The sequence below is a fragment of the Oncorhynchus clarkii genome, chromosome 16 (genome assembly GCF_045791955.1).
Source record: "Oncorhynchus clarkii lewisi isolate Uvic-CL-2024 chromosome 16, UVic_Ocla_1.0, whole genome shotgun sequence".
Classification (NCBI taxonomy): domain Eukaryota; kingdom Metazoa; phylum Chordata; class Actinopteri; order Salmoniformes; family Salmonidae; genus Oncorhynchus; species Oncorhynchus clarkii.
In genome coordinates, this window is record NC_092162.1 from 38,352,918 (window position 1) to 38,370,698 (window position 17,781).

The following is a 17,781-nucleotide window of genomic DNA, read 5'->3' on the forward strand; positions in this document are numbered from 1 at the left end:
TGTGCAATGTAACAGCAATATTTAGACTTAGGGTTGCCACCCGTTCAATAAAATACGGAACGGTTTCGTATTTCACTGAAAGAATAAACGTTTTGTTTCCGGATTTGACCATATTAATGACCAAAGGCTCGTATTTCTGTGTGTTTATTATAATTAAGTCTGATTTTGATATTTGATAGAGCGGTCTGACTGAGCAGTGGTAAGCAGCAGCATGCTCGTAAGCATTCATTCAAACAGCACTTTACTGCATTTGCGAGCAGCTCTTAGCCATGCTTGAAGCACAGCGCTGTTTATGACTTCAAGCCTATCAACTCCCGAGATTAGGCTTGCATTACTAAAGTGCCTATAAGAACATCCAATAGTCAAAGGTATATGAAATACAAATGGTATAAGAGAGAAATTGTCATATTATTCCTTTAACTACAAGCTAAAACTTCTTACTTGGGAATATTGAAGACTCATGTTAAAAGGAACCACCAGATTTCATATGTTCTGAGCAAGGAACTTAAACGTTAGCTTTTTTTTTTTTACATGGCACATATTGCACTTTTACTTTCTTCTCCAACACGGTTTTTGCATTATTTAAACCAAATTGAACATGTTTCATGATGCATTTGAGACTAAGTTGATTTTATTTATGTATTATATTAAGTTAAAATAAAAATGTTCATTCAGTATTGTTGTAATTATCATTATTACATATATAAATAAAATCGGCCGATTTAATCGGTATCTGCTTTTTTGGTCCTCCAGTAATCGGTATCGGCGTTGAAAAATCATAATTGGTCGACCTCTACTTTGTTTTAGATTTATTAGATGTTGATTTTGATGTTAAGCGAAAAGGAATGGTGTAAATTGTCTCAGTTTTTGGTCTGATTTTAAAACGCTCTCCCTCCGTCTCCTCTCTCCTCCACAGCAACGGAGGTGGTGACAGTGTTTGTGTTCCAGGAGCCGTCTCTGCTCTCCTCCCTGCAGGATAACGGTCTGACTGATGTCATGCTGCATGCCCTGCTCATCAAAGACGTGAGTCGCACAGCACTCCAACCCCTCTCGGCTCACCCCGCTTTCAGACACTAGTGGCAAAAACCCTTTCTGCAAGTGAAGGTGTTAATATAATGTTTCTCCCCCTCCTGTATTTGGAAGAATTTAAACCAATCTAAACAGATCACTGTCCAACATTTTTCTGGTTGGCTGGATGAAAGTGGAACATGTCAACAGGAGTGTAGAAAATAGAGCAGTGCAGAAAAGGAACTCAAAACGGAATAGCAACGTCCACTCTCCATGGTCTTCAATGCAGGTTCGCGTTGATAATTGCGGGGAGAGTTTTTTTTGCCGCTAGTGTCTGAATGCGGGGTCACTCTCTCTCCTCTCTCTCCCTCATTTTGATTGCGCACCGGATCCCCCCCCCCCCCCCCATTTCCTCTCATTGCTCCTTCCTGTCCACCCCTCTCTTCTTCTACACATGTTTAAATGTCACATTTTCTTTTAGAGCAGGGTCATGCATTAACAGCAGTCCAGCCAGTGCGCCTACATTAGCTAGTCTTCAGTGTTGTCTGTAAGTACATGGAGTAGCCAGCCAGGGAATTCCGGTCCGGGGGTTTGATGAACTAGCTCTATTCTGGTGGCCTCTGGTACATTCTAATGTATTGATTCCATCCAAAATACACAGCTAAATTATTGAATACTCTTAACGGCTTTACCTCCCAGATTGGTAAAATTAGTTGTGGTATTGAGTAGGAAGATGTGACTTTGCAATTAAAATGACTGAAAATGTATGAATTCAGTGTATTATTGGCCTATATGATCAGGTCTATTTTCTAAGTACGATAATCTTTTTTTAACATTAAACCGGTCTTCAAATTCAAATCATATTTACAGTTTTACTGCAAGATATGAATTGCCACAATTGTTTGTTCTTCAAATTCTGTATTTTATTGGCTCTGCTGCTGTGGACACTTAGGGTAAGGGGCATCAGGTAGCCTAGTGGTTAGAGCGTTGAGCCAGTAACCGAAAGGTTGCTAGATGGATTCCCAGAGCTGACAAGGTAAAAATCTGTCGTTCTGCCCCCGAACAAGGCAGTTAACCCATTGTTCCTAGGCCGTCATTGTAAATAAAAATTTGTTCTTAACTGACTTGCCTAATTAAATAAGGAAATCAATGTAATTTTGTAATTTGGGTGAACTGTCCCTTTAACAGTTTTCACTGTCAATCAGTCGTTGTGGGTGTGATTGTCAGGGGAGGGTGACGGATATAATGAGGCAGGTGTTAAATATGGGCTTTGCTACACAGAAGGAAGCAGTTGACTACTCCATTGTCTACATTTTAATCAAATCAGTAGGTTTTTATCAATATTTAATACCGTATTTAATACCAATATTTTATAACTTTCAATCTTTTTTAATTTATATTATGGAATGAGGCTCTGTCTCCAGTACCTAGCCTGCAGTGATGATCTTCATTGAATGTTTTCCTAAATTATCTGCAGATAATCGCCAATAAGCAATAGTAGCCCACCAGTATGCAAATTTAGGGAGCCAAATGAACGGCTCTCACCAATGCGATTCGGTTATTTTCAAAAAGAGCTGTTTGTTTGCAAACAACCCAACCCATCAGTAGGCTACACTGACGAGTCACTTGAGCGGTCCCTGTCAAGTTTCGACATGTGCTTCAAATTAGAGGTCGGCCGATTATGATTTTTCAACACCGATACTGGAGGACAAAAAACAATAACACCGTTATTGGAGGACAAAAAAAAATTTTAACATATTTTTTTACATTTATTTGTAATGACATTTACAACAATACTGAATGAACACTTATTCTAACTTAATATAATACATCAATAAATAATGAAACATGTTCAATTTGGTTTAAATAATGCAAAAACAAAGTGTTGGAGAAGAAAGTAAAAGTGCAATATGTGCTATGTAAGAAAGCTAATGTTTGAGTTCCTTGCTCAGAACATGAGAACATATGAAAGCTGGTGGTTCCTTTTAACATGAGTCTTCAATATTGCCAGGTAAGAAGTTTTAGGTTGTAGTTATTATAGGAATTATAGGACTATTTCCCTCTATACCATTTGTATTTCATTAACCTTTGACTATTGGATGTTCTTATAGGCACTTTAGTATTGCCAGTGTAACAGTATAGCTTCCGTCCCTCTCCTCGCTCCTCCCTGGGCTTGAACCAGGAACACAACGACAACAGCCAACCTCGAAGCAGCGTTACCCAAGCAGAGCAAGGGGAACAACCACTCCAAGTCTCAGAGCGAGTGACGTTTGAAACGCTATTAGCGCGCACCTGGCTAACTAGCTAGCCATTTCACATCGGTTACACGAGCCTAATCTCGGGAGTTGATAGGCTTGAAGTCATAAACGGCGCAATGCTTGACGCACAATGAAGAGCTGCTGGCAAAACGCACGAAAGTGCTGTTTGAATGAATGCTTACGAGCCTGCTGCTGCCTACCACCGCTCAGACTGCTCTATCAAATCATAGACTTAGTTATAACATAACACACACAAATACGAGCCTTAGGTCATTAATCTGGTCGAATCTGGAAAATACCATCTCGAAAACAAGACGTTTATTCTTTCAGTGAAATACGGAACCGTTTCGTATTTTATCTAAGGGGTGGCATCCATTAGTCTAAATATTCCTGTTACATTGCACAACTTTCAATGTTATGTCATAATTACGTAAAATTCTGGCAAATTAGGCGGCCCAAACTGTTGCATATACACTGACTCTGAACACAAGAGAAGTGACACATTTTCACCTGGTTAATATTGCCTGCTAACCTGGATTTCTTTTAGCTAAATATGCAGGTTTAAAAATACATACTTCTGTGTATTGATTTTAAGAAAGGCATTGATCTTCATTTTTGGTGTCCAAAAATACCGATTTCCAATTGTTATGAAAACTTGAAATCGGCCCCTAATTAATCGGCCATTCCTCTACTTCAAATCCTAGGAAAATACAAATGAGATCTTGAATTTACTTGTCCCGATTCAATGCCGTGGAAGCATAACTACATTGTATTTATGAATAGCAAAGGGATATAGGAGATAGACTTTATTCTGTCAGTTCGACATCTTTTTTAAACCTGTCAGCGCGCTGTTCGGTCGTCAATCAAAGCACAGTAAATAGCCTATGAACCTGTATTCCATGGCTGGCTATTTAGGCCTATGAAACATGTGAAAGAAAATAATAGAATGCGCAACCAAACAATAATTGGGCCTAAGTGGATTTCACCTCATTGTTAACACTTAGTGCCTTTTTAAGAAAGTATTCACACCCCTTGACTGAATTTAAAATGGATTACATTTAGATTTTGTGATACTGGCTTGCACACAATACCCCATAATGTCAAAACGGAATTGTTAAAAACAAGAAATACATATTAATAAAAAATGAAAGGCTAATTAATGTCTTGTCAAGTATTCAACCCATTTGTTTAGCCTAAATCAGTTCTGTAGTAAAAGTGTGCCTAAGTCATGTAATAACTTGCATGGACTCACTCTGTGTGCAATAATAGTGTTGAACATGATTTCTGAATGACTACCTCTGTACCTCACATGTACAATGATCCTTAAGGTCCCTCAGTTGAGCAATACATTTCAACCACAAAGACCAGGAAGGTTTTCCAATGCCTTACAAAGGACACCGATTGGCAGATCTATTTTTTTTTATTTTTTAAAGCAGACATTGAATATCCCCTTGAGCATGGTGCATTTATTAATTACACTGTCACTCCAAAGATACAGACGTCCTTCCAGTTGCTCAAGTGGAAGGAAATGAGCCCAATGTTGACTTTAAAACATTTAGTTTAATTGATGTTATGGGAGAATTGAGGATGGATCAACATTGTAGTTACTCCACAATACTAACCTAAATGACAGAATGAAAAGTAGGCCTGTACAGAATACATTTTTTCCAAAACATGCATCCTGTTTGAATCAAAGCACTGTTAAAAAAAAAAAAACATGTGACAGGGAAATGTGCTTTATCCTGAATACAAAGTGTTATGTTTGGGGCACAAACAACAGGTCACTGAGTACCACTATATATGTTTTCAATCATGGTGGTGGCTGCATCATGTTATGGGTATGCTTGTCATCGGCAAGGACTAGGTTTTTTTTATTTTATAAAAAGAAACGGAATAGAGCTAAGCACAGTCAAAAACCTAGAGGAAAACCTGGTCATCTGCTTTCCAACAGTCACTGGAAGACAAATTCACCTTTCAGCAGGACAATAACCTAATTAATCAATAAGTGTATAAGTATATGGCCAATATACCACGGCTAAGGGCTGTTCTTCAGCGCGACGCAAAGCGGAGCTCTTATGGACTTACCCATAAAGACTCACATCTGTAGTCACTGCCAAATGAGATTCTAACGTGTTGACTCAGGGTTGTGAATACCTAATAATGTAAATGAGATATTTCTTCATCAATAGATTTTCAAAAATGTCTTACCCTGTTTTTGGGGTGTTGTGTGTAAATGTGTGAGAGGATTTTTTAAAAATCCATTTGGAATTAAGTCTGTAAAACCACAATGCACATTAAGTCAAGGGCTATGAATAGTTTCTGAAGGCACTGTACATTACATGGGGTGTGTAAATTCACTCAGGAGACTCATCATGCTCTCCCTCCGTGAAAAGACATTCAACCGCAGCCAACCACAGCGCACAAAAATAACACGTGTAGAGAGGCAGGACAGACAGTAGACTGACAAACCCGCAGTGTTTCCCTGTCTGTCGCTTTGTGACTGACGGGCACCTGTCCTATCAATAGATCACTAGAAGATGAATATCGTTCATTCTAGCGGGATAAGGCGATAGACTTTTCTTCACATAGCCCTCCCTCCCTCTCCAACTTCACTCATTCCTCATCTCCTCCTCCTTTCTGCCACACAGCATTACATGAAACGGTCATTCTCCCTCATTGGTTTCACCTCCTCTCCTCCCTCACTCTTTCCTCCTGTTCTCCCCCCACTCCTGATTGCCTTTATGTTTTGATTCCCTGCGCCTCCCCCTACCCTCCTTCCCAGTCCCTCTCCTCCTAGTTGTTCCCTACCCCTCGCCACTCTGTCTCTCACTCTCTCCCTCCCCTTCTTTTTCTCTCTCTTTCTCCCTTTTCTCTCTCTCACAGTCTCTCTCTCTGCAGGTCCCGGCCACCCGGGAGGTGCTTGGTTCTCTCCCTAACGTGTTCAGTGCCCTGTGCCTGAACGCGCGAGGCCTGCACTCCTTCGTCCAATGCCAGCCTTTTGAGCGCCTCTTCAAGGTGCTTCTGTCACCTGACTACCTGCCTGCCATGAGACGACGCCGCAGCTCTGACCCTCTAGGTGAGTGTAGGGGATGTGGGTGTGTTTTAGGAATCTAGTATGGTGAGACTTTTTGAGAGGACTCTGTGAACTTAAAGGAACACTATTCACTGTTGAAAAAACAGGTGTGTGTGTGTTCAAGTTATGTTGTATGGTGACACATTACACTGTTGATTCAGATGAGATTGTCTGTCTGTATGTAACCGTTCTAATGTGTGTGTTTCTACAGGAGACACGGCATCCAACCTGGGCAGTGCTGTGGATGAACTGATGAGACACCAACCCACTCTGAAGACTGACGCCACTACTGCCATCATCAAGGTGGGTTCACAATCTGAAATGATCAGCAGCATTGATCAGGGATGGGCGCGAGTACTCAATTTGAGCTTAAGTACCGACAGACTTTCAAACTCTGATGTTTATTGTATGTCAAGTGCAATGAAAATGGGTTCATGACCAGAACTGTTGGCATACCGCTCACTTTTTTTACCTTCAGCCCCATTTCACGGTACTCAAGTTCTCAAAATGATTTTCGTGGATACTCCGACACAGAAACCCTTAAATGTCCTACTCTACCATTGATCATGTCTAGACTAGTTTTACCTCACAATATGACTTCATCAGGAAAAACTGAACTCTTGTTGCAGCTTTTAACTAGGGCCCAGAGTTTAACAGTTTCAGGTCACGAATAAACCTAGGACCCCGATCATTCAGATTGACCATGTTAACTGCATAGTAAACTAACCTGGATCAGTGTGATCTGAACAGGAACAATTCATTATTAGGCCCTAGAGTTTTTCGCTGTATAGTAAATGAACACCTGCTTGTCTTCTCCCAGTTACTGGAGGAGATCTGTAACCTGGGCCGAGCCCCGGAGTACATCTGTCAGAAGCCCTCTATCCAGAAGACTGATGGCACCGTGACCGCGCCCCCGGCACGCTCTTCCCACGCCGCCGAGGAGGCCTCCAGCGAAGACGAGGAGGAGGAGGAGGCGCTCCATACCTTCACCCAGCAGCAGGGGGAGCCAGAGAGCAACAGACAGTCAGTGCCAGTTGAACTGTATGACATACTAAATCAGAGATGTGATTTCTCCTGATCAATTCAGGATTTATTGCTCCTCTGACATTTAATTTTTTCCTCTATATTCAATAATGTTTTACATTTCTCATTTTGTTACATGTGTTTGCGTTGGGGAGTTGGAATGCTGATGGTGTTTTTCCTATAGGGTTGTTGGCACCGAAGAGAGGATACCCATTCCTCTGATGGATTACATTCTCAATGTGGTATGTGGTGTCGAAGTTCTTTCCCATTCTTTCACCTACAACTAAAAAGCACACTTAAATCAAGTCCCTTTTCCACTAAACAAAACTTGTCAATGAAGCAATTCTAGTCTCTCAAATCATATTATGAGATTGTTTCCCTTGTGAGTGTAAAAAATAAATCTGCACATTGGTACTAGGTTTGAAACAAAATAATCACTTTTGGGAGCATATTTATTATTAGTTTTTATACTAGTGTGTAGACTCTTGTTTTCTACTATTGTCTAATCAAGCACTTTTTGTTCACATACTGTACAATACCATGAGTCTTCCCTGGTTTCCCCTCTTAGATGAAGTTTGTGGAGTCCATCCTGAGTAACAACACGACCGACGACCACTGTCAGGAGTTTGTCAACCAGAAGGGTCTCCTGCCCCTGGTCTCCATCCTGGGTCTACCCAACCTGCCCATAGACTTCCCAACATCAGCTGCCTGCCAGGCTGTAGCCGGGGTCTGCAAGTCCATACTGGTGAGACCTGACACAGGTTATGGGGATATGACATGGGTTGTTGTTTTAGTTGGTTGTTGTCTTCTACATTTTTTTATTTGACCGGTATTACCAGCTATGTTTGCTGAAGGTAGAAAATCCTAGGAAATGTTATTTAATTAACACAAGCTCCAATTGTGTGTCAATTAATTGACTCCAATCAAAACCAAAAGAGGTTGAAAAGTGGTAGAATTGCCCTTTTAAAGTGTTGGCCAAGAGGTTCGGACCTCTTGCGTAATGGTGAAGTTGTTGGCTAAACAGTTGCTGGACCCGGGTTTGAGTCCCGGTCAGGGCTACACCCCAAGTTTGCTACCACATATGTCAATGATTAAACTGAGTCCGTTGGAGAAGATCAGCTTCAGCAAAGTGAGGTGTCGAATCACTGATCTACAGATAGTATTCCCTGCCAAATAGGCTTTGTACAATTAACAACCAGACATTGATTGATAGATTGCAGACAGCTTGTGTCAATTTAAGTAACATTCCTAAGGAATTTTTTTTAACCTCCAGCAAACTTAGTGGATAATGCTGGAAATAGCAGTATTTAAAAAAATAAATAAAACTCTACCAAAACAATTGGCACTAGATATGGGGGTATGAGCCCTGCCAGGGTCTGAGAGTCCACACTGGTGTGACTGGGAGCATGGGGAGATGTGGGGATATGATTTCATTGAATTTGTTAATGACTGAGCTCAAGCAGAGCTCAACAACTATAGACACTTGTGAAAAGAGAATATGAACTTACATGTTACATTGATCTTTCATTGTGATTAAGGTCCTATGTTCCTTAGGTTCCCTTTGACACTGCTATATTGTGACCACAGTCCAGGCTCCTTGGGGCATCCCAGACCTGTGCTGGTCTTCAATCTCTGACCCCTGTGTGTGGTGCTGCTGTTTTGTGACTAAACTCCAGAGTGACCTATTAAATGTAACCAACTTCAGTCTCTGATCCCTGTGACTGTGCTGTATTGATACTGAAGCGCCGTGTGTTGTCCCGTGGTCCCCAGACCCTGTCCCATGAGCCCAAGGTGCTCCAGGAAGGGCTGTGTCAGCTGGACAGCATCCTGTCGGCCCTCGAGCCGCTCCACCGCCCCATCGAGGTCCCCGGGGGCTCTGTGCTCCTCCGAGAGCTCGCCACCGCCGGTCACGTGACCGACGCCACGCTGTCGGCCCGCGCCACGCCCCTGCTACACGCGCTCACCGCTGCGCACGCCTATATCCTGATGTTCGTGCACACCTGCAGGGTAGGACAGGTAAGAAGCCTGTGAACCAATCAGCAATGCTCTCACACACATACACACACGTGCACACATGCATACATACATACATACATACAGTTGATGTCAGAATTTTACATACACTTAATTAGTATTTGAAGATGTCAGCCATATATATCCAACCAACTGTCGACATATTGCAGCTTTGTCTGTGGATTTCAAAATAACCATGTCTGTGGTTTTTATGTAATTTTTGGGATGTTTTGTTGTTGCGTAATAGTGGTGGGTGCATTAACCGTCCCGTCTCTTTTCCTGTTTGTGTTGTACAGAGTGAGATCAGGGCCATCAGTGTGAACCAATGGGGCTCCCAGCTAGGTCTGAGTGTTCTCAATAAGCTGAGCCAGCTCTACTGCTCTCTGGTCTGGGAGAGCACTGTGCTGCTATCACTCTGCACACCCAACAGGTACACTAAGCTGACTCTTTCTCTCCTACTGGCTCTTTATCCCCCTCTTGCTTTATCCATCTATTTTGACCTTGGGTTTCTCTCTCTGGTTCTCCCCTTTTCTCTCTTTCTCTCTCTCTGGCTTTCTCTTCCTCAGCCAGCAACACACAGTAACCTTCTCTTTCTCTCCTCTCCTCCTCCAGTCTCCCCCCAGGCTGTGAGTTTGGCCAGGCTGACATGCAGAAGCTTGTTCCCAAGGAGGACAAGCCATCTGGCAGCACCACAGCCACCGCCTCAGGATCCAGGAGAGCTGGTAATGAAGACAACCTCCTACTGGAAAAACAACCAAAAGAAAATGTTATTATCAAATATTTATGAATGTTAATTCATTAAGTATGCAATAGGACATTTTGTTGGGCAATGTTTGGCAGTGTGCTTTACATTCTGAAAAAAACTGCCAACTTCGGAATGTTAGTCGGGCATCGTTTGAGCAACGTGCAAAGAAAGAACTGAAGGATCTTTTAGCCAAACTTTCTCTCCCATCCCAGCCACCACTAGCTCTAACCACTAGGCCTCTCTCTCTCTCTCTCCCTAGCTGATTCTGACACTGTTGCTTTGGACCCCCCTGCCACGGGTCTCCTGGAGGGGATGGGGTTGGACGGGGACACACTAGCCCCCATGGAGACTGACGAGCCGACCGCCGGCACCGCTGACCCCAAGACCAAGTCTAAACTGACTCCCGCCATGGCCACACGCATCAAACAGATCAAACCACTGCTCTCCGGTGAGGAAATCCTAGGTTTTTCTCTTTATTTTCGAGTTATTTTTGTTTATTTGTAGTCGGGTAGTTGGCATAATTGAAGTGTAGAATGGCATCCCCACCAAATGGAGAGATGTACGGTCAGAATCTCTGCGTTAGTGAGAAGTGTGTCTAACTCTCTGATGAAGGTCGGAACACCTCCGCTATGTCTACCGATTCTTTATTTGGGAGCGCTAGCTGTCTTTTTCCTACAGGTGTGTAACTCTCCCCTCTCACCTCCAGCATCGTCTCGCCTGGGCCGGGCTCTGGCTGAACTCTTTGGTCTACTGGTGAAGCTGTGTGTGGGATCTCCAGTCCGCCAGCGCCGTTCTCACCACGCCACCAGCACGGGCACTGCCCCCACCCCCGCCGCCAGGGCCACCGCCTCCTCCCTCACCAAGCTGCTTACCAAGGGCCTCAGCTGGCAGCCCCCGCCCTACACCCCCACCCCTCGCTTCAGGTACGCTAGTCAGTCAGTATCTACCCTGTCACACCCAATCTTAAAGAAAATCATCCCATCAGCCCATACAAGCTAACCTCTTCTATAGTTCTCAGAGGGTGGATAAGATTTGGTAATACTTTTGTCTTGTTTCTGATAAGCCCAGAGGGCTGTTTGCTTGTGTACATAGATCATCACTCGAGGCTCCCGAGTGGCGCAGCAGTCTAAGGCACTGCATCTCAGTGCTAGAGGTGTCACTACAGACTCCTAGTTCGATTCCGGGCTGTATCACAACCGGTTGTGCTTGGGAGTCCCATAGCGCGGTGCACAATTGTCCCAGCGTTGTTGGGGTTTGGCCGTCATTGTAAATAAGAATGTGTTCTTAACTGACTTGCCCAGTTAAATAAAGGTTAAAAATGTAACATGTAGGAGGGGCAAGAGGTTAGTTTGGTTACAAGGCTTTACGCTTGTCAGAACGATTCCAACTGCATCTATCGATTGGCTGATTTAATGCTCCCAGTGTCAATTTTAACACTATCACTTGTCTCTCCAGGCTGACGTTCTTCATCTGCTCGGTGGGCTTCACGTCCCCCATGCTGTTCGATGAGAGGAAGTACCCCTACCACCTCATGCTGCAGAAGTTCTTCTGCTCCGGAGGACATGACGCGCTCTTCGAGTGAGTGGAGCACCCTTGCTTAGCTCTGTTAATATCTGACAGACTTGCGTTGTTGGTACTTCTTTACATGGAATTTGTCGACGCCCTGTAGCTACAACCAACCCTACTACTGTTGCTGACTACCTGACTGTACATACGTATTGACTTTTGGCACTACTTTTGTCAGCATTGTCAATACAATCATTACGAGTATGGCCTTGTTTTACCTGATCATGTGAGTTGACCAGGACAACTATGGGCAATAATGATGTGTTTCTCTGCCCAGCAGCACTGACACATTTCTCCTTCCCCTCTCTCTCCCTAGGACATTTAACTGGGCTCTTACTATGGGTGGTAAGGTGCCTGTCTCTGAGGGCTTGGAGCACACTGAGCTTCCTGACGGGACAGGGGAGTTTCTGGATGCCTGGCTGATGCTGGTGGAGAAGATGGTGAATCCCAGTACCGTGCTGGACTCACCCCACAGCCTGCCCGTCAAGGTCCCTGGGGTTACCCCCACCACCCCCCAATTCAGCGCCCTGCGGTTCCTCATCGTCACTCAGAAGGTAGAGGGTGTGTGTGTGTTACGTGGTTTCTTGGTTGCTTGATTGGCATCTGCGATGTTTGAGTTTGCGCTCAAGGTCATTTTGTATGGGCCGTCATTGTATATTAAAATGTGTTCTTAAGTGACTTGCATAGTTAAATAAAGGTTAAAGCAAATAAATACATACACATAAAGGCCAGCATCCCCGAGTCGCCTCTTCACTGTTGACGTTGAGACTGTTGTTTTGCGGGTGCTATTTAATGAAGCTGCCAGTTGAGGACTTGTCTGTTTCTCAAACTAAACACTAATGTACTTGCCCTCTTGCTCAGTTGTGCACCGTGGCCTCCCACTCTTTCTATTCTGGTTAGGGCCAGTTTGCGCTGTTCTGTGAAGGGAGTAGTACACACCGTTGTACGAGATCTTCAGTTTCTTGGCAATTTCTCGCATGGAATAGCCTTCATTCCTCAGAACAAGAATAGAGTTTCATAAGAAAGTTCTTTGTTTCTGGACATTTTGCACCTGTAATCAAACCCACAAATGCTGATGTTCCCGATACTCAACTAGACTAAAGAAGGCCAGTTGTCTTGCTTCTTTAACCAACACAACAGTTTTTAAAGTTGGATTAACAAATACCTTGTGCCATTGGAACACAGGAGTGATGGTTGCTGATAATGGGCCTCTGTACATCTATGTAGATATTCCATAAAAAATCGGTGTATTTCTGATAAATGTTATATTTTAACGGACAAAAAAAGTGCTTTTCTTAAAAAAAAAAAAAAAAAAGGTTTTATATATATATATATATATATATATATATATATATATATATATATATATATATATATATATATATATATATATATATATATATATATATATACATATACACAGTGCCTTGCGAAAGTATTCGGCCCCCTTGAACTTTGTGACCTTTTGCCACATTTCAGGCTTCAAACATAAAGATATAAAACTGTATTTTTTTGTGAAGAATCAACAACAAGTGGGACACAATCATGAAGTGGAACGACATTTATTGGATATTTCAAACTTTTTTAACAAATCAAAAACTGAAAAATTGGGCGTGCAAAATTATTCAGCCCCTTTACTTTCAGTGCAGCAAACTCTCTCCAGAAGTTCAGTGAGGATCTTTGAATGATCCAATGTTGACCTAAATGACTAATGATGATAAATACAATCCACCTGTGTGTAATCAAGTCTCCGTATAAATGCACCTGCACTGTGATAGTCTCAGAGGTCCGTTAAAAGCGCAGAGTATCATGAAGAACAAGGAACACACCAGGCAGGTCCGAGATACTGTTGTGAAGAAGTTTAAAGCCGGATTTGGATACAAAAAGATTTCCCAAGCTTTAAACATCCCAAGGAGCACTGTGCAAGCGATAATATTGAAATGGAAGGAGTATCAGACCACTGCAAATCTACCAAGACCTGGCCGTCCCTCTAAACTTTCAGCTCATACAAGGAGAAGACTGATCAGAGCAGCCAAGAGGCCCATGATCACTCTGGATGAACTGCAGAGATCTACAGCTGAGGTGGGAGACTCTGTCCATAGGACAACAATCAATCGTATATTGCACAAATCTGGCCTTTATGGAAGAGTGGCAAGAAGAAAGCCATTTCTTAAAGATATCCATAAAAAGTGTTGTTTAAAGTTTGCCACAAGCCACCTGGGAGACACACCAAATGTGGAAGAAGGTGCTCTGGTCAGATGAAACCAAAATTGAACTTTTTGGCAACAATGCAAAACATTATGTTTGGTGTAAAAGCAACACAGCTCATCACCCTGAACACACCATCCCCACTGTCAAACACTGCTGTTCACAAATGCTCTCCATCCAACCTCACTGAGCTCGAGCTGTTTTGCAAGGAGGAATGGGAAAACATTTCAGTCTCTCGATGTGCAAAACTGATAGAGACATACCCCAAGCGACTTCCACTGTAATCGCAGCAAAAGGTGGCGCTACAAAGTATTAACTTAAGGGGGCTGAATAATTTTGCACGCCCAATTTTTCAGTTTTTGATTTGTTAAAAAAGTTTGAAATATCCAATAAATGTCGTTCCACTTCATGATTGTGTCCCACTTGTTGTTGATTCTTCACAAAAAAATACAGTTTTATATCTTTATGTTTGAAGCCTGAAATGTGGCAAAAGGTCGCAAAATATATATATATATATACACACACACACCCCTACTCATTCAAGGGTTTGTCTTTATTTTTTATAATTTTCTACATTGTGAAGACATCAAAACTATGACATAACACACATGGAATCATGTTGTAACCAAAGACTATGTCAAAATACACACTTCTATGTAATACTAACCCACTCACTGTTTTCAGGCGGCGTTTAACTGCATCCGAAGCCTGTGGAACAGGAAACCCCTCAAAGTGTACGGGGGCCGCATGGCTGAGTCCATGTTGGCCATACTCTGTCACATCCTTCGTGGTGAACCAGTCATCCAGGAGCGGCTGGCCAAGGAGAGGGAGGGCACGGCCCGGCCAGAGGAGGAGGGGGGCCCAGGGGCCACCACGGTGCCTGTAGGCCCCAGCTCTGGAGCTGGAGGTGAGCTTACGTTTTACTAAGGCAACATTTATTAGGGATTGGTTGATGCTCAAATGTTTCAGCGACAGAAGATTTGAATTGCAAATCAACTTGACTGGAGGTACTCAACACACTTTAATCTCAAAGGCGTTTGATGGGGTTGAGGTCAGACCTCTGTGCAGGCCAGGCAAGTTCTTCCACACCGATCTCAACAAACCCTTTCTGTATGGACCTCGCCTTGTGCACGGGGGCCATTGTCATGCTGAAACGGAAAAGGGCCTTCCTCAAACTGTTGCCTCAAAGTTGGAAGCACTGCATCGTCTAGTATTTCATTGTATGCTGTAGCATTAAGATTTCCCTTCACCGGAAATAAGGGCCCTAGCCCGAACCATGGAAAAACAGCCCCCGACCATTATTCCTCACCCACCAAACTTTACATTTGGCGCTATACATTGGGGCAGGTAGTGTTTTCCTGGCATCCGCCACACCAGATACGTCCGTTGGACTGCCAGATGGTGAAGCGTGATTCATCACTCCAGACAACGCGTTTCCGGAGTCCAATGACTGCGAGCTTTACACCACTCCACACTACGCTTGGCATTGCGCATGGTGTTATTATGCACTTCCATGGCTGCTCAGGTTATTATGCTGACGTTGCTTCCAGAGTCAGTTTGGAACTCTGTAATTGCAACCGAGGACAGACTATTTTTATGCGCTTTAGCACTAGGCGTTGCAGTTCTGTGAGCTTGTGTGCCCTCCATTTCGTGGCTGAGCCGTTGTTGCGCCTAGGTGTTTCCACTTCACAATAACAGCACTTACAGTTGACCGGGGCAGTTCTAGCCAAGCAATAATCTTACTGAGTGAAGGGAGTAGATTAATTGGTTGACTATTGGCAGGAGTAATGGGTGGGTTCTTTGCTGTCTTTCGGGATTGGGCACATTTTAGCATGCTTCCAAACATTTGCAAATGTCCCTTTTTCCAGTGACCAATTAAATATGTCTTACAGTGGCGCTGTGATCTGGGGAGCAGCATAGCGAAGTAAAAAATATTCCATAAGATCACATTACCTGTAGATTTACCATCAGGTAATGACTTCAATAGGTTCAACACCTCCTCTACTGACACCATTTGTAGAATAAAAGAGCAGGTTTTTTTGCTCATAATATGGTCATCAATCCATTGGACAATAGCTTGTTTGGAAGATTGGGTGTTTACATTATCGCTCAGTAAATAGATTTTCTTTGTAAAAAAAATCTGCAAAATGATTGGCAATATCATCTGGTTTTGTTATTGTTTTCCCGTCAACCTCCACACTAGATGGGCATGATGAAATAGATGTGCCAAGTAAGCTCTTAACTGTATTCCATACCTTTTTACAATCATTTTAATAATTAACAAAAGCATTTTTGTTAAAAAATTTTTTTTAGATTGCGATTTAATTTACCTGCCTAATTACATTATTTTCATCAATTTCTAGTTTAGATTGGTCTGCTAGGGCTTTTGCCATATTTCTTTGAGAAAATCACCCAGTTCATCAATCTATGGAGATGGATGAGCCCCAACTGTGCTCTTAAGTTACTGGGGCATGATGGTCCATTACCTCAGTGAGCAAATCAGTAAAACATTCTCTAGCGTGGTTTAAATCATCCTCTAGATAAATCAGCTCCCTGGGTAGCGCAGCCAAATCATTTTGGAAATGACTCATGATTAAATGTTTTAAAATGTATCTCGACTACAGTCCTAAATTCACGCCCTAAAGTTTAGGCTTACGCACTAATGCCTAAAGGCGTCAGCATGCATCAGTTCGGCTGGCGGCTAGGCAAACCAAACAAGTGAGCTAGCATACTCCCATAAAAGATCACCCGCTTGAAAAATAAATAAACTTTGTCCATTTTGAGACACCGGAGCCAATATACACTTCCTCAAAAGAGTCAGAATTGATCTAAGATGACTCAAGAAATCTGTCATTAATTTTGTTTTTTTTCCCGCGGAGATCTTAGTCGCTCAATTTTATCTAAGATACTTGGTGCTGTATTTCTCATTGGAAAAATGTTCATGAAAATTAGTTCTCGTTGAATGACTACAAAGACTTTATAGAAGAATCCCTACAGTTGACCAATTTCGGGCAAAGGGTCTTCAACTTCAGCTCCAAAACTTCGGCTGGCCTCAAGAAAAAAGTGTGCCCTAACTGCCGAAAAAACCCTTCCGTAGTACAAAACAAACAAACAACGTCAGAATGTCATCATAATATATGCACAAACGCTGATGCCTTAAAAATAATGAAAAACAACCGTCAATGTTTCCTAGAAATATAAATTGCGTAAGAATGATACATTTATGATTTATAAAAAAAAAGAAAAACAAACAAATGTTATTTGTTCAACCTGCCTGCCACCCACTCACCCTTCATCCACACATTGTTTCATGACCCTAAACCCACCTGCCCCGTGGATATAATAGCTACTGTAGAGCATGAATGTGTGCTGGAAAACCTTGGTAGACTATGGGTGAATTAGTTGTGGTGCTCATTGGAATTTCATTTATTTTTTGGTTTCAGACCAATGCCTACTTATCACTTACATTTTTTGTGTTTTAATGATATTAATAGCAGTGAAAGCTGAATTATTTGACACAATTTACAATGTTTATCCACATTAAGGATTAAATTAACATACAAGAACTGTCCAAGGACACTCATTTCAAATGCATGAATTTAACATAGGTGGAGTTGGAGCTGTAGGAACCCCTGGAGCAGCAGTGACTGCAGCAGAGGTGCCAGCAGGTTCCGGGTCAGGACCGGCTACCGGAGGCAGTTCAGCACCACCTGCACCAGGTGAAGCAGCAGAGGACTCTAGTAACTCTACTCCCAGGAGAGAACCACAGGTTAACCAGGTTCCGCTACAGCAGGTAAGGGGACAGGAGGGAAGTTGGGGTGCCAAGGGGAGTTGGGGAGTGTGTGGGTGTTGATCAGTTTGCGTTTTGGGATTTCATTAACTTTGGG

At 42.7% G+C, this 17,781-nt stretch overlaps 1 protein-coding gene across 20 annotated transcripts in view; it reads left to right on the plus strand.

The window, feature by feature from the left end:
• Positions 1–17,781, plus strand: part of LOC139368399 (HECT, UBA and WWE domain containing E3 ubiquitin protein ligase 1) — a 79,247-nt gene that overhangs the window by 25,205 nt on the left and 36,261 nt on the right. For 13 of the 20 annotated variants that reach the window (XM_071107218.1, XM_071107217.1, XM_071107231.1 and 10 more), the window contains 15 exons: positions 917–1,023; positions 6,150–6,342; positions 6,551–6,642; positions 7,160–7,380; positions 7,547–7,604; positions 7,931–8,107; positions 9,133–9,378; positions 9,672–9,805; positions 9,988–10,097; positions 10,380–10,568; positions 10,827–11,043; positions 11,576–11,698; positions 12,003–12,240; positions 14,579–14,801; positions 17,503–17,687. In XM_071107218.1, coding sequence (XP_070963319.1) covers positions 917–1,023; positions 6,150–6,342; positions 6,551–6,642; positions 7,160–7,380; positions 7,547–7,604; positions 7,931–8,107; positions 9,133–9,378; positions 9,672–9,805; positions 9,988–10,097; positions 10,380–10,568; positions 10,827–11,043; positions 11,576–11,698; positions 12,003–12,240; positions 14,579–14,801; positions 17,503–17,687 — 2,513 coding nt within the window. The remainder of the gene's footprint in view (positions 1–916; positions 1,024–6,149; positions 6,343–6,550; positions 6,643–7,159; positions 7,381–7,546; positions 7,605–7,930; positions 8,108–9,132; positions 9,379–9,671; positions 9,806–9,987; positions 10,098–10,379; positions 10,569–10,826; positions 11,044–11,575; positions 11,699–12,002; positions 12,241–14,578; positions 14,802–17,502; positions 17,688–17,781) is intronic. The other 7 variants (XM_071107225.1, XM_071107234.1, XM_071107236.1 and 4 more) reach the window with 3 other exon arrangements.